General features: G+C 44.3%; 1 protein-coding gene across 7 annotated transcripts; it reads right to left on the reverse strand.

The window, feature by feature from the left end:
* Nucleotides 1-71: 71 nt before the first annotated feature.
* Nucleotides 72-27,612, reverse strand: mark1 (MAP/microtubule affinity-regulating kinase 1). 7 transcript variants are annotated; one of them, XM_071516814.1, is made up of 19 exons: nucleotides 27,429-27,612; nucleotides 24,184-24,384; nucleotides 20,458-20,511; nucleotides 11,328-11,376; nucleotides 10,566-10,631; nucleotides 10,080-10,150; nucleotides 9,015-9,071; nucleotides 8,603-8,839; nucleotides 7,534-7,653; nucleotides 6,494-6,593; nucleotides 6,287-6,399; nucleotides 6,025-6,178; nucleotides 4,962-5,143; nucleotides 4,592-4,683; nucleotides 4,200-4,336; nucleotides 3,311-3,551; nucleotides 2,563-2,589; nucleotides 1,889-1,933; nucleotides 72-1,755 (listed from the first exon to the last, which is right to left on the reverse strand). In XM_071516814.1, the coding sequence occupies exons 1-19, from the start codon at nucleotides 27,477-27,479 to the stop codon at nucleotides 1,410-1,412; spliced, it is 2,343 nt and encodes a 780-aa protein (XP_071372915.1). In that variant the 5' UTR covers nucleotides 27,480-27,612; the 3' UTR covers nucleotides 72-1,409. The 7 variants fall into 7 exon arrangements, with proteins under 7 accessions (XP_071372915.1, XP_071372761.1, XP_071372684.1 ...); XM_071516660.1 differs by having other exon boundaries at nucleotides 3,311-3,562; nucleotides 4,196-4,336; XM_071516583.1 differs by lacking the exon at nucleotides 2,563-2,589 and adding an exon at nucleotides 5,851-5,856 and having other exon boundaries at nucleotides 3,311-3,562; nucleotides 4,196-4,336; nucleotides 6,010-6,178.
* Between the last annotated feature and the right edge of the window lie 162 nt (nucleotides 27,613-27,774).

Consider the following 27,774-nt stretch of genomic DNA (forward strand, 5'->3'; position numbering starts at 1 on the left):
GTTAGCTGTGTAATTATGGATTCAGACATGAGAAATTCAATAAAATAAATACAAACAAATAAAATCCTTTTTATTTTCTCCGACAAAGTGCACGCCTCAATTCTACAAAGCAGCACATTACAATGTAATGGAATAAATACAATAAAATCCGCTAAAAAAAAAAAAAAAAAGAAAACACAAGCAAGGAGATATACAAGTACCTGCACAATCACACTGGTGGCAGGACTAAATCAGGCTCTTTAGAAAGGCTCCAGGAGACGGGTTGCTTCTTTCATGATGATTGTTTGACTTTCATGCATCTTCATTCCTTTGGATAAAGACGGTCTGACCTCTCTTTCTAAAGTAAACCAATTTAAACCCTGCTTTATGTAACTGAGGACTACCAAACTAACATGAAAGAAATACAGGTGCACACTCTCATGTTCATACACATCACCCTGGAAAACTTGTGCAATTGCAGCAGGGTCTCCATATCACCTACCTACCGCTGAGAGAAAATAAAGTGAACACATTTTCAGTTTTAACTGAAGTTACTACTCAAGTCTATGTGGTGCAACTTAGTGTGTTTTTTCTTTAGGCAAATAAAATAGAACAATATAACATAAAAGGCAAGGGAGCTTGAACACATCCCTCAGTATTCCACAAAATAATTTAGTGCTCTTTAAATAAAATTAAAAACACTATTTTCATAATGGTGGCTCTTAAAAAAAAGAATTTAAAAAACTCACAGACCAAAAGGATAATGTTCTAAGAGACATCAATTATATTAGGAAAGAACTCAAATCTCAAGAGAAAAAAAAAAAAGACAGTATCGACAATAAAATTCTGTACAGAACTCAAAATCAATATACAATACAGTACCTGCAGATGTTATGCATACAGTACAATTCCTTTTTTTTTTTTTTACATAGTTCTAGTATGGGATCCAGCCTGATCTATATATTGACTTAACACAGGTGGAAAAGCGGCTATTTACTTCAGCTTTCAGTAATTTTAATGGTTATTCAGCGAGGAGAGTAGATCTTGTATTAGGCTCTTAGAAAAAGAGATTCAAAACATTATTGCAGGGATGGTCATCTTCAGTTGCATACTGCATGTGTTACATGAATGAGTCCTATGACGAGGAGCAGCGGGTTGAAGAGAGAGAGAGAGGGCTGGACGGAAGAAGAAAGGGGTCAGCTGTTTTTGCAATCTCTCCGCCACAGAGGTTAAACCTAGCGATATCTCTCTGATCCACTAACCTGTACAGTACATTCATGGCCAGTATTGCACACTACCAGCCTAGTCCACCCTGATTCTGCATGGTGAGGTCCTTCAGTGCTGAATTTTGTCCTGTAGTCAACACTAATCCAGTGATGAGATGACCAGAACCAGAGCTCACCAGAGACTGACTGAGACTCCATCTGCTGTCACAGTTTGAGCTCGTTGGCAATTTTGCAGGCGATATTCTTAAAGGCGATGGACGTGCCCGATATTCTCTTGAAGCGCACACCGTTGAGCGAAAGGCGGGGCAGCTTGCACACCTCCATCTCCCACTGGACCAGGTTGTCCTGGCGCGCGTCGCCATGGACACAGAAGAGCAGGAAGCGTTCGCGCTGCTCATAATCGCAGCTGTTGGCGTCCAGAACTTTGCGGATCTCCCTCATCATCTCGGCGGGCTCCATGGAGGAGGTGGTCTTCATGCTCCAGGTGAAACGCAGCGAGCGAGGCTTCGAGTCCCGGGCTCCGTCCTCCTTAGTATCGCCTGACGCACTCCTGGACGGACAGAAACGGGGGGAGAAGAAGAGGGAGAAGAGAGAGAGAGGGAGGGAAAGAGGGAGAGATGTTGAAGGAGGCAGAAGCTGGTTACAGGATCTCGGTGAAAACGACATCCCAGTCAGGTTCTCACCTTGGTGTTTCTGTCCTGGCACTGGCCTCTCCCTCACTAGGCACCCTGAAATAAACCAGGAATAGACTGTTACACCCACGACCCAATGCCAAAATCGTTTTCCCCCACCCACAAACAACACCACCCTCGTCATCACTGGACACAGAGAGGGGTGTCAGGCGTCATGCCAGGAAAGAATCCACACTCCTGGGTATCGGGGTTCAGCACACAATGAGGTGACTGTGATTCTGAGGCACATACTAGCTCCTTCGCAATAATCAAATGCATCATCCTTTCTACTGTGTGCTACCTTTCCTTAATCCCCATTGATCTGAAAGGAGTAGAAAGGAGGTATCAAATCGTTGATCAAGCCTCCGCAATTTGCCTGATGCTTTCTCTTAAGCTCAGCATGAAGAAGGGGGAGAGTAAGGAGAGGAAAGACAGTGACTTGAGAAGCAGATATCATGGCTTAGTGGCACGAACAGGAAAAGCTAGTGAGCCGGTCTCATGTGGTTTTTACTGAGAGGGGGGTGGACACAAGGAAGGGGAATACACTGCATAACAAGGGTGTCAGTAGGCAAGGGTGTAGTGGGCAAGTACATAAGGGGTTAAGGAGACACGGGCCAAGGTCATAGTGGGCACAGAGAGGTTTTTTTGGACAGGGGACAGGTGCAGCAAGCGTTGTATTCTCCTACCTCCGGGTCGACCTGAAAGACAGAGCTCTATGCAGGGAGAGAAGGAGAGAAAGCTGTGAGCCTCTACCAGAAGAAGGTGACACAAAGAGCTGACTATCTTTGGGATAAGCAGCCGCTATCGTTTGCTCGCCACATCGAGAGCAAAGAGTAACACTGTGAAGGTACAATAAGCGAGGAAGTGGGAAATAGACTAGAGAGTTTATGTGTTTTAAAGGAGCAGGGAGAGTGTGAGTGATACTGGCCTCGTTTTCACTGCAGAATTTTCTTTTTCACATGAACATATTTCAACACTAGATTCACCAAGTACTGCTTGAATCTCTTTAACACACTCATAAATACTTTTTGTCTCTCAGGCAGTACAAGATAGGATGCTTTAGCTATTTTCCTAATGAGTTCAATATGTAAAGTATTTACCCAAACCTAGCACTAATTTCACCTGCAAAAGGGAAGGCGAATATATAAAGCGTTATTTATATAGCACTTGTAACATAAAACATAAAAATAAAGACAAGAAGAATAACAATTAACAATAAAACACAGCAAGAGATAAGCAAAGCAACAATATATTGAATAAAAGAGGCAAATAAAAGTTAACCAATAAAACCATAAAAACAAAGATAAAACACAGGTAAAAGGGTGTAGATAAAAGAATAAATCAAAATTATGAGAAGGCTTTGTATATTAACTGTATAAGTGCTGTTCAGTACAATCTAGTGTATCCTATAAACAGTCGTATGCCCCCACTGACCTGCGTACAAACTTGGAGGTGATCTTGCTGATGATACCGGTGGACGTGCCCCTGCGTTGTTGGGCCAGAGCCCCTGTATCGTGGGACAGTGTGGGTGAGGCTGGAGGGCCGTTGTAGGTGGCACTGCGGCGGTCTCGGAGCTGAGCCCCGTGGAAGGTGCTGCGGCTGGTGGTGCCGCGGGGGAAACGGTTCTTCTCTGGGGTGCTGATACTGTGGGCTGACGGAGAGGTAGAGGGACCCCGCGGAGAGGAGCTGCAACACACACACATACAAACACATAATGTACACAAACTTAAAATACATAACACTGCAAACTCACGTCTCAACAGACGCAGCGTATCAGCTAAAGCATGAGATTTAGCTCAGTATGAGTGAGAAGGAAATTATGATGTCAACATCAGCATTGGACTCATGAATTGAAATGAGAATGCAAATGGTAAATTCCAATTCAGCTCCAGGAGTTGGAATTCGAACTGGAATGTCATCCAGCTCTAAGGAAACAGAATTGGAATGGTAGGAAACAGAATTGAATTCCATTAAATTCCATGAAATTCCACTTCTAAAAGAGGTTTGTCTTGACTTTCTAAACATGAAATATTATGAATCAAAGACAGTTAAACAAATCAAACACATTCAGTAATAATGTATGTATAACGATTACATTCTATACATCAAATAATCTCAGATATGTGGTAAGAAAAAATACAAAAAAAACATTTCACTGAATTTCATTTAACTGATTTAAACTTCCTCAAATTCCAATTCAATTCCAATTCTCCCAACTCTGGTCGACATCACCATCTTGTCCAAAACTGCACTTTTAGGTAAAAAATACATACAGATACTCATGATTCCTCATTAGCCACTGTGGCTTTGGCTGCTCACCTGGCTTTAAGCTCTGTGTTGTCGTCTATCGGGGGCAGTGTGCTCTTTGAAGGATGCCCCGACGACGACATGGACTTGGTGTGGCGAGGCCGCGTAGAGCTCATTGCAGTCGATGGGGTGCTGCCTGACACCTCCGTTAAACTGGAGACCGAGGGCAGAGAGAGAGAGAGAGAGAGAGAGATAGAGAGTGTAGAAATATGGAAGTATAAGAAAACAAGATGAAGGAATAACATCATACTAAAACCTGCTGGGATTTACATTAAGCATCTAAAAACACAATTTGAAGAGAAATGTCTATGATGAGACTAAATGACATGGAGAACATACTGAGCTAATTTCTCATACTGTAACTGGGCGTGAGTGCGTTTGTGTGTGTGTGTGTGTGTGTGTATTTACCTGCTGTCTTTGCCATTGGGAATAGCGGAATAGCGGTCAGTGGAGGATCGCTCACACACATACGTGTTCCTACGAGTCATTGACCCATTTGTCTGCTTGTTTGTGGAGAGACAGATGGAAAAGAATGTGGATTAATTATCATGTGGCTATGCATTTAGACAATGTGTGTGTATCAGTGAATGCTGGTAAATTGTGGGATAAAAGGGTGTGGTCCAAAAACATAAGGCTGTTAAGTCTACTATACTCAAGAGTAATCACATTTCTTCTTTAAACTTTGGGTAGGATCGGATCATCCTTCCTATCCTCTATGGACCAGCCTCCCCTGAAATGTATCTGTGCGTGAGTGTGTGTGTGTCCTCCACTCCCTCACCCCCACAGCACTGGTAGTTTTCTTCCTCTCCTGCACCCCCAGCGGGGAGGCGGGAACGTCTCCCTTGGAAGTGTTGAGCTCCAGCCTACGAGCTCCGTCCCATTCCTCCCTGTGGTCACTCTCCACACTGAGGGCCTGGCCCCGCTTCGAGTACGACACCGCAGGGGGCACAGACGGACCCACTAAGAGACACACACACATACGAAAACAGAGTTACACATGTTATACCAAGCATGTTTTTTGCAGCTCCAAAGTCAAGAATTCCCAGTAAGAAAGAAGAACAGACAACAGTGTCTGTTAAAATAGCATCAAGCCAAGCCACTCAAAGCCAGGATTTCACACGTGTAAAAAAATTACGAGACACTGTGCAACACCATTTTGTTCAATCAATCAATCAAGGTTATACAGTTGTGGAAGCCAGGGCGAGCAGGTACAGAGCAAAGCTATTCCCTCCTCATGCTTTGAGGTGCTGCTCCTGAGGGAGCTGCAGGAAAGCAGCCAGCCAACAGATGGCGCCAGACACAATGGCTCCACATGACGTAGGAGGAAGTTGCTACACAACCAGCACAGTGTTCAGGTTGAGTCACTGCTTCAGACATCTAAGTAGTGTGCGACAATAAAATATTTAGTGCAGAAACATGTTGGTCTAGGTTTGGTGGATGACTTTTCTCTCCACCGTAACAGTTAAAGCTACAGCTGAGAGAGACTGAAATGTGATACAATTATTGATCCACATAGGGAAATTGCTTTTATTTTTGCTTTCCCCCCTCCTGGGAGGGAAGAGTGCAGGGTCAGCTACAGAACAGCACTCCTGCAGCTGCTAGGGTTTCAGTGTCTTGCTCAAAAACACATCAGCAGGGTGGATACTTGCTGACATGGGGGCTTGAACTCGGGTCTCTAATCATTCGGCCATCCTGCCCCTCAGTATAGATGATCCTCAGTGACTAAGAGCAACTTCCCGCTACACAACACGCAGCCAGCAGCACTCTCAGAGCTGGGAAGGACGAGGTTACTTTACTTGGCTTCTCTACGACATCACCCCCATCACCATCATCATCCCCACCATGATCACTGTAGCGCCGCTGCTTCTGATTGGCCGAGATGCTGCGCGTGACCTTGGGGTGGGCCGGAGATATGCTGGAGCTGTTGTTGATGTCACTGGTCGGTCGTTGCCGCTGACCCAGGGCGCTGTTAGTCAGCGGCTCGCTCCCCTCGAACTGAAACATCCACACACACACACACATAATGCATTACCCCACTGGTGATGCTATTAAGAGACACTTGGCCTGAATGAAGATGAGGCAAGTCATTTCAAAGCCGCTGACCTCTGGAGCTTTTCGGCCCAGCAGCAGGTAGGTGGCCATGACATCATCGTACTTCTGGCCAAGCAGAGATTCTGTGATCTCATCCTTAGGGAAACCCATGGTAACCATGAGCTCTGTTGGCAGACAGAAGACAATACAAGTCACCGAATCAGTATACTGAACATTAAACAAAGGATGACATCTGCACACACACACAGTCACAGTCACCTATTCTGGATGAGTCATTGAAGTCTGTCTCAGGTTCGATGTATGGTTTCAGCTCTTCCTCCTCGTGACCCACATTCATCCAGTGATCTTTCATGATTTGCTGACAGGGAAGAAAAGACATTCAGTATTCATGAATGTGCCATAGTTTCAATGTGGTGTCAGTGATTAATCTTTCAATGGTAGATTGATAATTAACTGCACAATTGCAGTAAATTACATGTATAACCACACTGGGTAAAAAGGCACAGATGTTCCCGATCTTTATAGTCCACAAGTTCAGCCGGGTCCAAACAACAGTGTGATCAATTCTTATTATTGGTGGAGAAATCTTTACTATTGAACTTCAGCCTGGTCCTGAGTGGAGGGGTAATGCTGTAACCCTGGACAGATTCACTGTAACTGTGACTAACAACTACATCATGTTTGCAAAGGAGAAACTGTTTGCTAGCTTCAACCATCTGGCCATGTATAACTTGGGTGCAGTCACAGTATGATGCATGCAGATCATGTTAGATTAGCCCTGCCTTACCTCCTTATAATGCCTCAACAAATTCCTGACTCTGATGAAGTCGAAATATTAGTCGTTTACACAAATTCAGCATATAATTGAAACAGTGTGCTCCAGTACTTCCTTTGGGTTAGTCCCAGAGACTCTTATTTACATGACTGTCCTATTCTGTGAAGCACCCATTTCCCTGTTTGGAGAGGCTGAAGTGTGTGATCCCTTCCTTTTACTCAACAAATTCCATTTAGCTGTATTGTGATTACTGAATCCTTCATTCAAAGAATCACTCAACAGACTCTAATATCTCAGAAGAGTAATGTTTCCACATCTCCATATAAAAAATCAAATGTTGTGTTCATTCATAATGAACAATGGTAGAGGTTATGTGCTTATACAGTAGATGATGTACAACATTCATGCTCCAAATGATTTGGGTTGACTGTACAACTGCACGTGGTTTGGCTCCGCAAAACATTTCAGAACAGACTGAAGACTAAATAACTTTAAGGATGTAAGGATGCAAAGACTTGAGTACCTCCAAACTGCCTCGTTTCACAGGGTTGAGCACTAGTAATTTCTTCAGCAGGTTTTCACAGTCTGTGGACATGTAGAAAGGGATACGGTACTTTCCCCGTAGGACCCTCTCTCTCAGCTCCTACACAGCAACACACAGACAGAGATGAAACCAAATCATGAGTTAGCAATAAAAATTGTTTCCTAAAAAAGGTAAGAGTACAGATCGCTCTCCTCCTCCCAACACCTATTAACATGTAGCAATTGTAGAATTCCCACTTGCCTTGAAGAAGGTCTCCGACTGAAAGCTTGCATATTATAAAGATTCTTGCACAGATTTGAGTGTGCGGATGCTTTTTTCATTCAGTTAGAATTCCCACTTTTAACATGACCTTCTGCACTAATGCCACACTGTTGCTTCAGATGCAAGAGGAATATTTGGAAAATCCTGCATTATTGAAGCAGGGTGGGTGGACAAATAATCCACACTGACTACATTTAAAATCACAGGGAATTATCTTCTTAATCCTGATACTCAAGTAATCCAGGTTTGGGTCAACACGTGTAAGCATCATAACTTAGAATAGCCCATTTAAGCTCATACTAGGTTTTGAAAAACCTGGTTGAGATGCCTGACTTACTCCCATATTAAATTAGTTACTGTAGCATGTAAACATGTTACTCCTTTCCCTTTTGTTTTTGCCGTCTGCACAAACTCAGACTCGTGCAGCATTATGGGTACATTTTGATGTTAACAAAAAACATGGCAGCGAGCAGCACTTATTAATCTATTATGACTGAGATATTTTTTTCCCCCCAGTATTATTAATGTCCTACTATTGCTCAGTCAAAGAAGGGGGTATGTGGCAGCTGAACCTTTTCATAATTATTTACAGGCGGACTCTATCTTTGGTCTGGATGCCACAGGTGGACTGGAATACTCTGTTAACTGGTTTATTCATGGCAACAGGGAGACTCAATCAGAAGGTATCAAATGTTTACGTAAACAGCTTAACCTGAATAAGACCTTTACTGGTGTATGGCCAATAGCCGGGTTACGTAGCCAGTGACACATGAAACACACAGCACACCTTTAGGTTCTGTCCGTCGAAGGGCAGCGACCCGCTGACCAGTGTGTAGAGGATGACCCCGAGGCTCCAGACATCCACCTCTGGCCCATCGTACTTCTTCCCCTGGAAGAGCTCCGGAGCAGCGTAGGGCGGGGAGCCGCAGAAAGTATCCAGCTTGCTGCCCAGAGTGAACTCATTGCTGAAGCCAAAGTCAGCTATCTTGATGTTCATGTCTGCATCTAACAGCAGGTTCTCTGCCTGAGGTGGCGAGACATGGGACAGATCACCATCTGGTTTTCAAGTCACTGCCATCGGCAGTACATCGTTCTGGCAGGTTTTTCTCAAGATAGACATTCCAGATATAGAGAATAGTCAAGAGAAATCAGATATCCGACTACGGCTTAAACCTCTGCAGTGCAGTTTAGATTCTTACCTTTAGATCCCTATGCACTATCCTCCTCTGGTGACAATACTGCACTGCAGACACGATCTGAAATATAGACACACACACACACACACACACAGACACGCACACACACACACAAGCACACACACACACACACGATACACTACAGATATAGTATTCACTGTTGTGTGAGGTTGCAACCCCAGCATGGTCTGTCATAATATTTATCAAAGGTTCATGACCTCCCATTTTTCATTGGACTGACTAGGATTGAACTGTCTTTTTTCAGGCCCAAATGTCTCGCAGGCCAAAGCCACTGCATTAGTTAACACTCAATATGCTGTTGTGATGACAGATGACGGGGAAATCTCACCGACATATGCCAGAAAAGCTATCAATCAAATGCTGGTACTTTAGTAAAACACACTGCCCCTTGATTATCACCACCCACATGCGCATGCTCACACGCACACACACAAACACACACCTTTCTACGTGCATAGCTGCCCATGCCGCACAGTCACACACACTTCCCACGCTGTGTCACACACTGTTCCTCTGAGTCATCTAAGGCCGTCACCGAGGGTTATTAAATATGGACAGCATGGACATGAAAGAATTGGATGCCGTTTTTTTTTTTTTTTTCATTCTGTGGCTGCTGGCAAAAAGATCACGCTTACAGGTTTACTCAGGATTTTCATAGAATAAAAAGAAAATCACCAAAAAATGTCATTTTGAGAACAATTACCACCCAAGTAAAATGTGATGAATGCTTTGATCCTATTCGTTTTCAGGGTATAATTATGTGCATGAGAGAGATTAGTAAACACTCGCATTACCGAACTACAGTAGATTCCCTAATGCTGTGGTAGCAACACTAGGTGTCAGAGCAGCATCTACAAGAGAGGTTGTTCCCAATCCCCTTCCTCTAGGACCGAGCTATCTGCTCTCCATCTTCCCCTTGCAGTTGGTGACTAAGCGAGGTCTGGGAATAGAGCTGGTGCAGTCTCCTGACTGCAAATGGTGAGGGAAATAATGGAATGACGACAGAAGTGCAAGTCCTGCTACACTGGCAGGTTACTGATGACTCACCTGCCTGAACTTGGCTCTGGCCTCCTTCTCCTTCATCCTGCCATGAGCCACCAGATAGTCAAATACCTCGCCTGGGGTGGGAAGAGAAAATACACAATCATCATCATCTTACCATTGGCACTGTCGTCTTCATCTTACAATAAAAATGTATGCATTCATGCCTGCTGTGAAGCACTTTAGATAAAAGCATCAACTAAATGGCATGTTTTGATCAGCACGTCCGCACTCAAACATTTAAGACGCTGCACAGCTAAAGTCACTTTCAGACGCGCAGAGATCAAGTGCTTCTCTGTTGAATATTACATTAGGGAAGATGCAGCTTATATTTACGCAGCCATATGGTATACAGTCAGTGTCTTTGTCTGTTTGCATACTTATTCAATTGCTGCTTGCACCCATACTGTGGGGATAACAAGCAAAAATATCCACCCACAAAACCCACCAAAAGTCGCATACTGAGTGGATATACATTAACGCTTCACTCACCACCACTGGCGTATTCCATCACCAAATAAAGCGTCTTCTCTGTCTCAATCACTTCAAACAGTTTCACTAGAGGAGAAATTGGGAAAAGGGACAGGACGGACAGAAGGAAGAAAAGGCAAGGATCAAATAAGTAAGGAATGTAAAAAATTAAGGAATCACTAGTGGTCAGGCTTTGCTCAATGATGGGAGCTCTGTATTAGTATCAGTTGCTGTTCCTGGCATGGTTGGGGTCCTTTCATCTCAGCAACATCAAAACATAACTAACATCATGAGTTTGATAATCTCAGTCCTCTGAACTTTGTGAAGGCAGTGGAAAACAATCTCTGATAAAACATTATCTCAGATAAAAGTCAAGAATCTTCCATTAACACGAAACTGAAGCAAATTCTGGTTATTAAGAAAGCCTTATCATGTACAGTAGCTAGCATTATTGTCACTGATGAAAACCTAAATACTGTTGATGGTGGTAATTGCTTACTGTACAATATCACTCTGTGGTGGGACTTTAGTTTGGTATTACTTTTATTTTGAAACAAGCAAGAGATTATACTAAAAAATTAATCTTAATGCATTTACTGCAAAAAGCAGCAGCAGGGCAACAAATACCACAAATGTTTCAGACTACAAGGCTTCTTCAGTGGGTCTCACTTTTTATTACTTTTATTTTGACCACCATGCACTAATAGGTAATCTGAGCTAATCTGAATGAAAAGGGAATGTGACTGCAATGCTATCATCATGTATTTCCAGTTTTGAACTTACCTATATTTGGATGATTTAATATCTTCATTATTCGGACTTCCCTGAAGAGCTGTTGAGATACAGAGGAAACCATTAACGCGCCAAAAAAACATGTCAAACAACATTAAAGCAGTCATTTCGTGACCCGAGTCTGTCAAGTCTGTCTCTGCTGGGAAAGCACTGTTAGAAATTGTTATTAAGCACTGATTAGGGAGCTGAGCTAAGGGAGTTGAGCAGCAGTAAAGTCAGTACCAAAGTGTGTATTCATCTGAAACTGGACTATAGCCCTATAGGAACATGAGGAGGCCCGGATATCATGGGGCGACTCTGTGTACAGCAGTAGGAATGATGCACTAACAACCCCACACTCAACTCTGCCCTACACAGACGAGGAGCAGAATTACAACTCTGCAGTCCAGCCACCCAGCCAAACAGCCAGCCAAACAGCCAGTCAGCAGTCTAACAGTGCTGCCACTGCAGTCTGAGTTGCAGCACCCAGGCTTACAGGCATCTGCTGCCCAATATAATCATCTTAACATGGACATGCACAAGAGAGCAGCAGCAGCAGCATATCGATGCGGTGTCCACAACCCAAAACTACAATTCTAGACAACTGGAACATAGCAGAGCTGCATATGGGAAAAGTCTCTATCCAGACTCAGGACAAACCTGTAAAAAGGGATAATCTAGTCAAAAATCACATTTTCCAGTCTATTATGTCCAAAACCGTGTATGACAGTCGAGTGCAGAGTCAGAAAAGTGTGAAAAGTGAGCATTCAGTGATACTGGAGTTATAAGTCTCCTCTGTCTTGGCGTGACTGCTTATGTCAGATGAGCTCTTCCAGCCACTTAGAGGTGCTGTTCAATCATTTACACACAACTGCTTCCCAGTTGTGCAGAGGCTGGGGGTCGGTGTCCAGTTTCAACACTCACTCAGCTGGGATTTAGCATCCATTGCTACCTGAGACAGAACACAGATTCTGCCATTTGCTGACCATTTTGATTTACAAGAATTTGCTGTTGGTATCATCTCAAGTCTATTTTAAAATGAGAAAATGGATGACTAGATGTCATTATCTAACATGTTAGAACCTGAACCTGAAAGAGTGAATACTGTAGTGGTGTGTGTGTGTGTGTGTGTGTGTGTGTGTGTGTGTGTGTGTGTGTGTGTGTGTGTGTGTGTGTGTGTGTGTGTGTGTCTGTACGTGCAACTTTTCTAATGGCCTTTTAGGCCTTACGTAAGTGCTGGGGCAGCCTGTTTCTAGGTCATTAAACACAGCCATTATTCCAATGTGAGCAGGCCCAACTCTGTGGACCAGCTCAGCTACAGTCTGGTTCAACAGTATGCAGGTACTCTCTCTCTCTCTCTCTGTCTGTCTCTCTCTTTCTCTCTGCCTGTCTCTCTCTTTCTGTCTCTCTCTTTCTTGCCGTCTGTCTCTCTCTCTCTGTCTCTCTTTATTTCTGTCTCTTTCTCTTTGTCTCTGTCTGTCTCTCTCTTTCTCTGTCTCTCTCTCTCTCTCTCTCTCTCTCTCTATGTCTGTTTCTATCTCTGTCTCTCTCTCTCTCTCTGCCATTCCTCTGCTCTCTGTCTCTACTTGCTTGCCTGCTTCTCTCTAATTCTTTCTTTGTGACACCTCCCATCACATTAAAAACATACACACACACACCATAGTTGCTGCAGAGCGCTTAAAAAAGAGTGCTTTGTAAGTGCAAGTAACCTGATCTGTGTACAGGATCAAGGGCAACAGTAAAATGTTGTATGTACAAATAGAAGAATGGTAACAACGTAACAATGTGAAAACATTGAAATCAGTTGAACAGAACTACTGGATTCCCCTTGCTAAGACCTATAATTAAACTCCATTTTAAGTCCAAATTCTCTTTTTTAAATTAGACATTTCAAAGGAAGATTTTCAATGCATTTTAAGAGTCCAAATATTTCACAAACATCTTCCATTCCTGAGCGGTTCAGATTAGTGTGTTTCTCCTGTGTGGCAAGTCGTACTCCATATTCATCAGCCACTATGCTGGCCTGAGAGGTTCCCCCGTGGAAACAGACTCAATTAGAGTGGAAACACACTGACACAATAACCAGATGATGTCCTGCGGTACACATGAATACACACATAAGTCACAGCCACAAACACTCATCCATCCACGCACGTGCTTTTAAATGTGACGCACCCGTCGCTCAAGGCAGGGATGCTTTATTATTCTGAATGAGTGATGGCCTGAAGAGTCAGACATTCTTTTATCTCTCTCTCTCTCTTCCTCTCTCTGTCTTTCTGTTGTTCTCTCACTTTCTCTCTCTCTCATTTGCGTCATTGCCCTAAAGCCCCTCACATGGGAAGCACGCGTGCAGCCACTTGGAAACGAAAATTAGAACAGATCTGAGAAGGGCGGAGTGAAACAATGACAAAATATAGTGCCAGCCAATACAGGCTTGATAAAGATAACAGGGTTGATAATTTCTTTGAGCCAATCTGGTATTAAAACCAATAATATCTAAAAGTATCAAAGTATCAAAGAGAGGAGTCAGTGGTCGAGAGGAGTACAATGGTTTTGAGGGTGGATCTGGACGAGGCAAGCGATATGTGAATCCTACACTTGGACCAACCTTCCTTTGAGGTAAAGTAACCGTCTTTCAAACTAAAATGAGTCAAGAAGTCAATTCAGATGATGAACTGTCAGTGATTTAAGTCAATAATAAAAAGGATAGAGGCAAAAACATACCCTGTATCACACACATGAGCACACACCATCTCCAGTGGGCCTGAATCTCAGTAGTCTGTGCCAGTGACCTACTTCCAGCCACCCAGGGGCACCCAGACTTCCAAACTAGCCTTAATTACAGCAGTGTCCCCATGCAGAAGGAGCAGAACAGTAGATATCAGACTGGGAACACTCACAGGAACTGGCTGGACTATTTCAGTCACAGCAGCACAGCTGCTCATTCAACATGGGGATTATTGATAGAGTAGCCTGGGACCCCTCATCCCCCTAATAAGTGTGTGTGCGTGTGTGTGTGTGTGTGTGTGTGTGTGTGTGTGTGTGTGTGTGTGTGTGTGTGTTTCATGCGTGCAAACTGTACACTGTACTTCAACTCCATTTGTTATCAATAAACAAACTACTGCTTTCAGTTTGTGAGAGAAAGACAACAAGAGACTAGGGCTGCAACTAACGATTATTTTCATTATTGATTAATCTATTGATTCTTTTTTCAATTAATTGATTAATCATTTAGTCTATAAATTTTTTTTAAAAATAATGACAAATGCCCATAATGAGCCCAAAATGATGTTTTAAAATTGCTTTCTTAATCTGACCAACAGCCCAAAAAATCCTAAAGTATTCATTTTATAAGCTAATGATATGAAATGGAGAAAAGCAACCAAATCTTAGCATTTGTGAAGCTGTGACCAGCAAATGTTTGGTATTTTTACTCGATAAATGACTAAAACGATTAATGTGTTATCAAATAAATTTTCTGTCGATCAACTAATGGATTAATCAACTTATCATTTACACTACAAGAGACACACAGAACCACAGACAGAGACATCAAGAGAGTTTATTACTGACATTCGGACAAGTCATCCTTCCCTGTCCTGAGCTGCTGTAAATAAACCCAATCACACACTGCAGCATGAATTAAAGGCACATCTTTCTCTCAGGCTTCTGGAAAGATGTGCCACTTCTTATTCATTATCCACAACACTGAGAAGCAACTTAGCAACAGACATCATCAGTTAGCTAAAAGTTTATAAGTCGTGGCAGCACTGAAAACATTCATGCACATGCATATAATTGCAGATCTTAGCAGCCTAGACATTTGGACTTGTTTTATGATTCACCTCAGACAACAGTACTGTCCGTCCAATCACATTCCACTCATCTGAACAAGACCAAAGCTCCCCTCGCCCATGGGCATGACAGCATTTCATTGGCTAATGCAGAGTGGCAGGCACAAGACAGACATAAACAACAGCCATTAAGAGGGCTTGACCCCATGGTAGGCCTTTTGCAATTGGCAGAAAATACACACACAGGGTCATAGCACATTATACCGAATGCTCACCGACTGCCTTGAAAATGAATATAATGGTATAAACAAAGCACACTCAGATACAAGATAGGAGGGCCGAGGGTCAGCAGCGTGGCTCAGCCATGTTGAGAAAAGGGATTCTGACTGGAAAAGCTGGCAGTGTTTCTGTTGCTTTACTTACTGTCTCTACTCTCTCCAGCTAAAGCCTGTTTCGCACCACAGAAAGCAAACCGGTTCTGCCTTTTCCAAATGTGAATTTGTGTGAGCTTGCCTAGGTCCAGACCTTTGAATCCGCCCACTCCACCTAGTTGACTGATTCTGGTCTGGCATCGTGACATGGAACAGCGGTTTCTCGGTTGAAAAATGATCGGTCCAATGAGCGCCGGGTGGGACTAACGATTAGCCAATCAGCGCCATGGGATTAATGCCGTTGTCAAGCTGTTGTCAAGTGTTGTCAAGCTGTGCGCCGGAACCAAGGGGGAGTAATAACAACAATGGCGACCGCTATAGACAAGATAGACGCTGCTATTGAGGCTGTTCTAAATCGATTAAAAGTACCAATTACTTTGAAATCTGAACAGCACTCTGCTTTGTAGCCATTTATTCAAAGGGGAGATGTATTTTTCGCAGCAGTGTCGACTTAAAATGACGTTAGATTCAGGCGGATACGTTGGTCTCTAGTGATTGGTTAGGGAAAATCGAATCCCCCTCCCCCACGGAAATCGGTTAGAGTGGAGGCAGTGTCAGACTGAAGATGGAAATGGAGTGTAACAAGTTGACAATTCTGTCTGATATCAGGCAATGTGTGAGCTACAACAGCATATCTAGCATGTCATGTTAGTGGAATAATAAGTTCTTTAACCTGACGTAGTTAGTTGCAATTGCCTACTTTATTGTGCAGAAATAATGAAAAGGAATGACTCTTATTTACAGATTAGAAAGACACAGAGTGCGGTGGGATGGCGGGACGAGAGCAGGGTTTGCTCAGTGAAAGGGGGGATTAACAGAGAGGTCTATTTTAGGGATGAAATGCCTAAAAACCATGACAACGTCAACATCTCTGACCACAGATGACATGTGATGCATTTCCTGCGGCAGATCTCAGGAGGTGCTCTGGGAGCTCAGCTGACCTCATTTCCTGTTACACTGAAACCGCCACAAAGTCATACCAGGGCAGAGGATGCCAGTGGGCCATGAGGGGACGGATCTTGGATAATCACAGATTCGAACCTTATGACTAATTCTGGTCTCTTCTAACCTTTTTAAAATGAAATAATTGGGAGGGAAAACGCCAGATTGACAAAGATTAGCATCTGCTGTAAGGAAAATGTTAATCCTGCCATCAGCAACCCAAAATAATATCTCAGATGAGCGTAGACTCTGTGTGTCCATGATGTGCCTCGTGTTGTGCGCTTTTCAAGACCTGCTAAATCTTATTGGGAGATAAGTGAGTAAGTGGGAGAGTGTCTGTGTGTGTGTGTGTATATGAGTGAGCGTATTAGCGAGCGCACGCACATACAGGAATGTGTGTGAAATGCTGCCAAAACTGTGGCTGAAAGCCGAGAGCTGAGGTCCAGAATGGGAATATGCCAGCTTGACCCTTCGACATAAAGCGAAGCATCTCCTGACTGGAAGAGCACCGACTTCATGACAGACCACACGCTACGTGCGTGTGTGTGTGTGTGTGTGTGTGTGTGTGTGTGTGTGTGTGTGTGTGTGTGTGTGTGTGTGTGTGTTCATGCGTGTGCTTGTATGAGATCTGCTAGAGCACTGGCTATGCCTGCAGTGCCAGATGGTGTGCCCACCAGCCCGGCTCCTTTGAGACCATAAAAAGAGAGATCAGTGGCATTTTGACAGGCTAACATGAAAGAGCTGCCATTAGCAGTGAGTGGAGGAGTGATGCGGCCAGATCAGACCCCTCAAACCTCACTCGCCCACGCTGAGAATCAAACAGAGCCCTCCCAGGACAACAGAGAGAGGAACAACACTATATACTATACTACTAACACTATCCTGTGAATCCACAGTGCGGTTCTTCCCTGTTACCCTCTGTGCCCTTCAGTCTAATCAACTCACACCGAAGCAGTCCGAAGGGAGGAGACAAGGTCAGACAGCAGATTTGGAGACACACCAGAGAATCCCTCTGCCTTTACTCTTCACCCATTTAAAAAGACCTGAGTCACTGAATCAATATTATGTCCCCCTGTCGCCTATAGCCTCCTCTAGAAATCGCCTAGCCAGCTAATTACAATATGGCATTTTTTAACCATGAACATGTCTGTCCACTGTAGCCGCAATGTTGTAAAACTACACTCTGTTCGACGACTATATGTGTTGGACCTTAAATGGGAAAATCCATTCTAAATCAGAATTGAAGTATTACTTCTTTCACTTAAGGAAGCCCATCCATTCATCCCACCATCCATCTGCACTTCCATTTTCTTGCCACATATCCGGCGTCAGCGTTACAGTGGGAACAAGCCAAGCAGTGCAGCCCAGACGTCCTTTTACTCAGCAACTTCCCCCAGCTCTTCCTGGGGAATCTCAGGAGGTTCAGTCTGGACTTGTAAACATGAACAAGCCTTCACCAAAGGACCAATACTTTAATCACTGATGTCAGTGAGAGATTTCAAAACTGTTTTGTTGACAATGAAAGGAAGTCCAGTGTTGTGGAAACTGTGTCAGTACTCAGTGGGAGTTTCCAGGAATATTGGTAGATTTTTTGTGTTTTTTCATTGTTAATCCTGATCCACAATAATTCTATAGATTCCTACAGTCTGTCGGTCTTCATAAGGAATTATTTTGATATCAATATGTAACAATATCTGCTGACATATACAAAGTTAAAAAGTCAAGTTGATGTTCATCACATTGAACTGCTAGGTAATATAAAGAATGGCAAAACTGAAATTTTATATTATATAATGAAAGACAATAAACACTAATATTGAATTATTGCCCAGCCCCACTGTCTTCTATTCACTGTCACTGGGGCAACTCCATCCAGGATGTGTCTCCTGATGAATTCATAGAGTGTTGATGCTCTTGTATCTAGCTTTGACATGTTCATGTTCTCAAATATTGACTGACCTGTCCAAGATCACAGGGGTAGCGCATGTGAATTCTGTATTAGGGTCGATGTTCCCTTTAATGCATCCAGAGTGGAAAGGTTCACAGGGATAGGACACTCTGAGTCAATGAGACAATCGATTCAATCCCGGAGACGACTGCTGCATTATAAGACAGGCTTCTGCATTGCAGATGGTGCTTCCGTATACTATTACAGCAACCTATAGTACTGAGCAGAGGGCATTAAGATATACAAACATATATACATTACACACACAGGGAAGAACACGAGCTTGCAGGCCTCTACATGAATGTGCCAACTCAAACACACACACACTCAAATACATACGCAGACACATGCAGACCCATAAACAAACAAACAAGTTAAAAAAAGGGCACACATTCACATGTACACACAAACACAAACACGCATACACCTACTTATACCAATTATAGCTCGTCCCTAATAAAACGCTGTAAGACCTCTACATATTGACCCCACTCAGGTCTACTCTATCTGCGGCTGACATCTGAAAGGAAATATGAATAATTAAATAGAGGGACCCAATCTGTCTGCACTCTCACACAACACGTCAGTTCTGCCACATTCATCACTGAGCAGCGGACAACCAGGCCCACCGGCGATATAACCGCTTGTGACCCAGACAAGACGGTCCTCCCAAATCACTCCAGTTATGCAGTCAGTTTATATTCAGAATCCTAATGCCACACACTACCACTTTAAACGTCCATTACCCCACTGTGTGCACAGATTAGAAACCGCACAATGGGGCGTTTAACAAAAGAGCTCGCGGCACAATGACATTCATCTAGCTCAGATTAGATGCCTATGGAACTGAGAGCGTGGAATTCTCACAAACTCTTTGCTCTGATTGGCTGAGGAATCAGAGTTAGATTCCATTAAAATCCAAGTCAATTAAAGAACAAGGCCAGGCACAGTATCATGATTAAGACTCTCCGACTGGCCGGGAATACTCTGCTGATGTTTTACAGATCTGAAAGTAGGATTTTAGCCAAGAATCAAATTTGTCATTTGCTCTCACATCAGCGCCACAGTTATGCCCGGTTTGATTACCTCAGCCTTCATTTACACCATTTAGCTCAGTAACACTCGCTGAGTTCACTCCTCTCATCTCCACTCTGCCCGTAGTGAAAGGGCAGACATTTTGGGAAAGCTATTTGTTGTTATTATGTTATCATTAAGAAGCCTGAAGCAGCCATTCCATCAAGTTACAGAGAGATAGAGGTCAAGAGATCCATCAAGACATCTACTGCCATTTATGTAAGTGCAGGGGGTTACAATTGCCCATTACTACAACCAATCACCACACAAGATATTGAAAGAGCAGCAGTGAGTTATGAGCTATGCTATGATAATGTCATACACTTGTGTGAGGGCCATGGAAATTCTCACTGTCAGTTGCACACCTGCAACTCACTGTGAAAAAGCAGAATTATACTTTATTTTATTTTTAGTTTTCAAACTCACAGTAGGTGATGCTGATACATAGCAGCAAGCGTTTTCCTCCACACAGTCTAATCTCACATGAGGATTGTAAATTTGTGTGTGTGTGTGTGTGTGTGTGTGTGTGTGTGTGTGTGTGTGTGTGTGTGTGTGTGTGTGTGAGCGCGCGTGTGTGTTTAATCAGCAGAAAGAGCTGGATTTGGACTCAGTAATCAGGAAACGGTCCCAAACCCTGTGTTCTAATTGGTTATGACTGCTAGACAGGAGTAAGTGACAAACAGGCAGGGGTATTTTTAGATGCTCCTAACCACAAACCAACAGAGAGAGAGAGAGAGAGTGTGAGTGAGTGAGTGAGTGAGGGGAACTGCAGATTAAACAAGCCTTGTGGTCTCTCCTGACTACATCTGATTACATTATGTAAAACAGCCCATTCTGAGTTCAAAGAGTAAAGAAAGAGCAGCAGGAACTCTTAGGACTAATGGAAAAGCCAGCAACACAGTCACCAACACATTAATGTTGCCATGTGGCTATAAAGGGCAGATACAACTTACCTTCTGTAGACTGGTAGGATTCAGCTGAGTTTTGTCTATAATCTTCACAGCCACCTAGAGAGAGAGAAGTGGGGAGAGAGAAAGAGAAAGAGAGGGAGAGAGAGTGGGATGTTGAGACAGGGAGATAAAAAGTAACTTAGATGTCAAAACAAATTAGAGTTTTGGTATTTTGGTTTTGTTTTGATTGTACGGTGAAAGCCGCAGAATTGAAATGAACTATCCTCGTTATTTTACTATTCCTCTGTAAAGCGACGGTGTCAAAACATGTCACAGTTGGATTTCTAAAGCTGGCCATTTATGAATAAATAAAGCTTTCATCGGCAGCACAAAAAAGTAGAACGAGATATTAGTTCATAAGGAGGAGTGTAAATAAGGGCTATTACATACATCAACAAGCACTATATACACATACAGACACTCGTATGCGCATACACACAAACACAAGGCAGACAGACGCAGAGAATGGCATAGGTAAACTCTGTTCTGTGGCTGCCACAGGACCAATGGTTGGAAATTTACTGCTAGCTTGGACCCCTGATCTTACTGGGCAGCAGTCTGATCCATCCATCTCAATAATCACCCCTAAGAGCATACTGACACAGACCTGTTCCCCTCATTTTCTGATGGCTCAGCACCTTTCACAGAGCCACTAGCTGAGCCACACTGCAGGCTCCCATTTCCCTGTTAAAGTGTAATGAATCCATACATTATGCCAACAAAGTGATTGACTGAACATTTTTACTGTAATTATATTGAAATAAGACAGATGGGCTTTTGTTGCTACGCAAGATGAAACCAGCCCTAATTTGTTTCTCTCCTACACTGTGTAAGCAGATAACAATCGCTAAGAAATCACTACATTTCAGCCTTATTACACAGACTGAAGCATTACTTATAAGTGTGCATGCCACTAGTGTGCTTCAGTGAATGAAGGCTCAGGCTGTGGTCTAAAACAATACCTGCCATTTTTACAGAATGTAACCACAAAATAATTACAACAAAATATTTTAGGGAGATGTGAATAACAAGGCTGGGGTGGCAGGGTGTACAACCAAAAAACCCAGGTTGACCCCTCAAGTGAAAAAGTATTTTTCCTATGGGGATTAATAATAACAGTATTACTATGACCACAGCCTTATTACACAGACTTAATAAGCATGCTTCAGTGGATGCAGACTCTGGCTCTGATCCAATGCAGCCTGTTAAAGGGGAAAACCAGGAAGAAAGTGCTGCATCATAGTAGATGGAACGGAGGTCATTCATCCAAATCAGGGGTTTCCCAAGACCTGCAGCGGCGCAACGCAACATCCAGGAACTGCTGCTGCCGCTGGGACATTCATTTAATCCAAACCTGGAGGCTAAGCCCCCTTAGGACGGAGACTGTAGCGGCTAGGAAAGGCCAGGAAAGGAGTGTGGGAGGGAGCAGGACAGAGTGAACGAGAGGAGGAGAGAACAGAATGAGATGCTGCAGAGAGACGCGCGGTGTGTAGACACATGCAGTACGCAGGTGGTGTCTATTTGCGGCCTGTCTTAGGTGGGCAGGTGCACAGACAGACCTCACTCCCCTCCTCCTCGCTTCCTCCTGTCACGGACAACGCTCGGGGGGAGGCGTGTGTGTGTGTGTATGTGTGTATGCAGTGTATGCACGCGTGCCCAAAGGTGCTTGACCTGGCGAGTTGTCCTCATATGTCGCATTATTGTTCCAACTTCTAACGACTCTCTTTGCATGAGTCAGAAATTATGCAGGGACATTTCATTTCCTCTCCACTACGCTGTGCCAACATTCCCCTTGTTGTGCTCAAATTATGAGTCGCGATGAATGTGTGGATACCTGCAGCGGCACATCAGTGATCGGATGCACCTCTGAGTGTGTGTATTTGTGTGTGTGTGTGTGGGTGAGTGTGTGTGTGTTCCCTCACTAATGGATTTGAGGGTGAATAATTCAGTTCCACAGTGACAGAAGGGCAACGTGCATCACTGTTAATTATTCAGCGCATTTGTAACACATGGGCCATATGCTCTTCACCGTATGCACATCTTACCGCTGCATGCACAGACACACGCACACACACACAAACACACACATATATGAAACACATACATGTGAATATTCCCATGGAGGACATAGAGGGCAAGGTGAGTCACAGCAGCACTTGTGTGTTGAGGTGCTTTACATGCTCCTCTCTCTTTTTTTTCCCATCTCCACTCTTTTTTTTTTTTCACGACACAATGGGGTCATGATCTCAGCCCCCTGCAGGGAACGATGTGGGCAGAGACAAGGTCATGCCACACAAAGAAAAAGATAGGTTGCACTGTTGTTAGGTAGGTAGCAGACGAGGGCATATGGTGGTTGGCAATGTTTCCATCAGTGGAGGTGAGTGTGTGTGTGTGTGCGTGTGTTTGTATGAGAGTTGGGTGTGCAACCACAACCCCACATACTGTAGCCGCTCTCTTCAGAAGAAAGGGGACAGTCTGTCATCTAGAGGTGACTGCTGCTGCCTCCCTTCCTTTGTGCTGCAGAGACTTTTTTTTGTTGCCTTGCTAATACAGCTGAAGCTTCTTTATTAGCTGTGAGCAAAAAGTGTGCTGGCTAGAAGCGCTAGGCTAAAGCCCAGATAGCATCGGTTTTAGTGGGTTGCATTCTTTCCACCTGTTCTCTCTCTCACTTCTGATCCATGCCTTTGCATTCTGATGAGCCAGCTCAGGCGCTCAGGCACACAAAGCAGCGCCTGACCTTCTCAGCAAGTAGCGGGTAGCATACCCAATATGCCTGTTTAACATTATCATGAAAGGAGGCTGAATGGATCAAACCGTTACCCGTTTGACCTGAGAGGATATTTGTGCGCTTGATGCTATGATATGAGCAGGTACTAAATGAAACTCAGAAGAGTAAAAGGATGCTAGTGGTGTGAAATAGACATTGGGGGGGACATCTGAGGTGCTGCAGCATCAGAGCTGTCAGAGTGAGGTGTGTGCTGTGCCTCCTGCTGAGTGAGAGACAGTGAACAGATCACAGGTCATTGTTTTCTCCTTAGGGAAAGAGGAGCTTTAATTACCGACTCACCAAAGCAGGGCGTCTATCACTCTGACAGGTCAGCAGTGTATGACTGTGTGCGTGTGTGTGTGTGAGAGAGAGAGAGACAGAGAGAAAGAAAGAGATAGAGAGACCATTATGTGGTTTGACCTGACCTAGGACAAGTTACATGGTCAAGTACAACATTTCCATGACAGGAGATTGTTCTGTCTCTTCTGTTTCCGAGTCAACCTGGTTTCATCAACATTTCCAGCAAATTAAGCTACGGATCTCACACATAAAATACCAATTCAAGCAATTCTAATTCTAATTGTGAAAGAGTTCATAAAGCAAATGAAAATGATACGGTCCCCTTGTTACAGGCTACAGCGTCAAGTCTAAGAATACCTTGAGTGAATAGCAACACATCTATTCTCTCTGGTGGATGCTCAAACTTGTAATTCTAATCAGAAATGTCACCACAACAAGCAAAGTGGGACTGAGCTGAGGACAGCAGATGAGAGAAAACATGCAATCATTTCAAGCGCAGTTTAATTCTAATATTTTCTCTTCATGTGAACTACATTGTTACTGAGCTGCATTTAAAGGACAGGTAAGAGATAGGCTGAAGTGAGATGCAGAGGATATTTCTGTGTAAACGCACAATAGAACAATATCTCAACACACAATATATAAATACAAAGTTGCCTCACCTCTCGTCCGGTCAGGACATGTCTTGCCAGCTTGACCTTGGCAAAATTCCCCTTGCCGATGGTCTTGAGGAGGCGGTAGTTGCCGATATGGGGGTGCTCCTCGGTGGAAGTGAAAGAGTTGCGGCATCGCGGCAGGCTGTGGCGACTTGCAGACTTTGTCGGGGGGACAGGCGGGTCAACGAAGCCATCCACCGACGAGTGCTGCAAGAAAGCCACACGTGTGGAGATCAGCAACATCCTCACTCCCTGCCTGGCACTGAGACGCAGGCTGCGTGTGTGTGCACAAACACTAAGCAAACCCCATGATTGTGTGCATAAAGATCAGAAACTACTAGCCCAGCGCTCCTCTCCAGCTTTTCACACACACACACTAACTTCAGAAAGGACCCTTTGCTCCTGCTAAAGCACTCAGATACTTGGGCTGCACACATACACACAATGCAGCAGGGTGCCGCAGTGGAGGTATGTGTGTGCCAAGGCTGGGACATTCACCGTGCAATCAGAGATGAACCCATTAACTGGGTTTCAGATCCAGGAAGGGGATCCAATGTTCTTTGAGTGTATGGCGTGTGTATGTAAGTGTGTGTGTGTGTGTGTGTGTATGTGTGTGTGCCCTGAATGCGCGTGTACCTAGGTATACATGCACACACACAAAGCCATACCATGCATCCAAGCCCACTTAGCCACTGTATGGGAGAGAGTCAGGTTCCCGTCTCTCCCTTCATGACACCTTAACCTCTTAACCTAAAGACCTTATCAGCCACAAGACAAGATGGTAGATAACAAAAGAAACTGAACTCTTTTGACGTTCTGTGTTCAAGGGATCCTTTAATAACTTACAAAATTTGCCGAACAGATCCAATAATTTCTGTTTTTAAACTCCTAACAAGCTTACTAGCTCAGTGGCACACCCAAAAGAACCCGGGAACAAAAGTGTCCCTGTCATGACTCGGTATAATGACGTGGCACGTGAAGGTGAACCAGGAACAGCTTGCCATAAGTACAACATTGGCACAGAGGACACACAGTCTCTGGTCTATTTCCTCTCCTCCACAACAGCTGCTGATGTCACTCCAGGTCAGAGATCCTATGATCCACTGCTCCTGTGCACCACACCCAGCCAGAGAATAAAGCCTCGGTCTAGTTACCCAGGCTCCCCTGCTCCCCTTTCACCGGGGTAACGCTACACCCAGCAGGGAGCGCGTCATCACAGCTAGTCCACATCCTGACAGAGGGAGAACCACAGCACATGATCCAAACAGCCCCCTGTGACGGTGTGTATGAGTGTGACAGAGAGAGAGAGACAAGGGGAGAGAGAGATTTTGATTGAGTGCCAATCTAAGTCAAAAACCTTGTGTCTAACGCACCAAAACACTGTCCCAGATAGCCGTGATGGAGGAGTGTGTGTAGCTCCTGCTGTGATCGGAACAGCTGTCTTTCTCATATTTGCTGCTGGTCAATGTCTGGCCTAAAGTGGCTTTTCCTCTTTTCATCGGCTTTAGATCAGATCTGTCATTCGGCTGTTTCATCCTTTGGCCACACATGTGCGCACACACATACACACACACAGTTGGCCTGGCTCCACATTCAGTAAATTAACTGAGGAGCATCTGGACAAGCAGGTGATTCAGAGTGCTAGTGCTTGATTAATACACAAAGTTGGTTTCACTCGCCCATCCATTAACTCGCAACCACACACGCAAACACACACAGACACAAACACACACTTGCTTTGAGCCTTCAGGGAGCCATACATTAAAAAAAATGACACACACCTGCGCAGCCGCACACACGTATAAATAAGAAAGCCAGGAGAAAGCTTCTTGTTTTTGCTGCACTAAAAGCCTCTCGTCTCTCTGAGTAATAAGCTGTTATGCAATGCAGTTCAGCAGCTAGCGGCCCTGGGGCTGCATGCTGGAGTCGAATGGAGGGAGGCTAGGCTTGCTGGCTACTGCCAGTGTTGCTGAGGCAGTGCTTACCAGCCTAGCAGGCTACGTCTATGTCTGTGAGCCATTAAGCTAGCACTCCCCTAAGCTACTGCATTGCTGAAGATTGATTAAAACAAACCCGGATATTTGAAAAGTGGATCAGATAGCTGATATCATCATGTTATTGTGAAGTTAGTAACAATGATGGGGTTTTTCAGTAATTTGACACAGCTAAAAAGGGAATGCAGTTAAAAATTACATGACCTGAATTTAGTGTTTCACATGTAGGCCTATGTCTTTCTGAATGAATAGAGAGCCACAGTGAAAATTCCATGTCTAAATCTAACAAATGTAATGATCTACTAAAGATTATTTCCCCTACAGATATAAATAAACTGCTTCCAGCTATTTCCACGGTCTGTGCTTTGGAAACCAATACAATAAGGATCCTGATTATGATTGAGCAGTCTGTGTCTAGTCCTGTTTCCAGGAAAATGAGAAGAACCTAGATATGTCAGACCCTGTCAACATAACGCAGTCCTCATTTAGTCTGTTCTCGGGAGGTATTTTATTATACGCTGTGTGTGTGTGTGTGTGTGTGTGTGTCTGGGGTGGTCGTTCATAAACATTCCATCACACTGTCAATGGGAAATCTCCAACGGCTTAGAGCCATTTCTTTGCCCTGTTAATAGATGGCTGGATGTTGCTTCAGCTCATCACTGTCGTGGCAGCAGAATGGTGAATAACAACGACCCCCCCCCCCCCCCCCCCCCCCCCTCCCAGTCCAACACAGAGCGTGCAGTTACAACAAGGCCCAATAGGTGATGGATGTCACATTGCGATGCTACCAAAGCGTTGCCATTGAAAAGTAGGGCAACACCCCCCCACCCGCTCCCCCCCAATATTGACGTTCTAGACTAGAAAATACCCCCGGTTGCACGACTGGAGCAACACCATTTTCTCGCAGCTTACATCAGGCTTATAAGTCTCAACATTTCGATTCAACCATCGCATTAAAGCCGGCACACTGACGCAGTGCGTTGTTTAGGCTAACCATATTGTGCATAATACCCTGGGAGCTACATGACAAAACTGCACCTAGCCCATTCCTTTATTCTAGGCTACCATGCCTTTATTCCCGTCAGAGAGAAAAAAACACCCTGAGTGCTCATTGGTCGAGTCCCTCTGCAACATTGTAGCCTAAAAGCGCTGCCATAAACCTGCACCGACCAGTGCGCAAAATAGCCAAATCCCTGGTAATTATGAATCCGTTACGACGTCCCAACATACATCGGTGTCTCCGGATACAACACTTACATTCTCGGTATCACGTTCGTTGACTGTGGGCAATGGCGTTCTGGTCGACATCTTGTGCTTCGCAGGCCGCTCAGCGATGCAGCAGGCTGGGCAGAGCAGACACGGCGCGGTCCGACGGGGAGAGCGGAGCCTATAGTCCTCTCTTCATCCCCAGTAAACACCGCAAACAGCGGCCTTTACCGCAGCATAGTGCACAGGGCCCAGCCGACACGCCAGATTTTCTTATTGGCTTTGTGCACTTCCCTCAGGTAGGCTAGTGGCAGACAGAATAGGAGGAAAGATAGAGAGAGAGAGAGAGAGAGAGAGACAGAGAGACAGGGGAGAGAGAGAGAGAGAGAGGGGCAGG

The sequence above is a fragment of the Centroberyx affinis genome, unplaced genomic scaffold, assembly GCF_046629955.1.
Source record: "Centroberyx affinis isolate AG114_WGS23_722 - 3 ecotype Tasmania unplaced genomic scaffold, CSIRO-AGI_Caff_v1 ptg000004l_1, whole genome shotgun sequence".
Lineage (NCBI taxonomy): Eukaryota > Metazoa > Chordata > Actinopteri > Beryciformes > Berycidae > Centroberyx > Centroberyx affinis.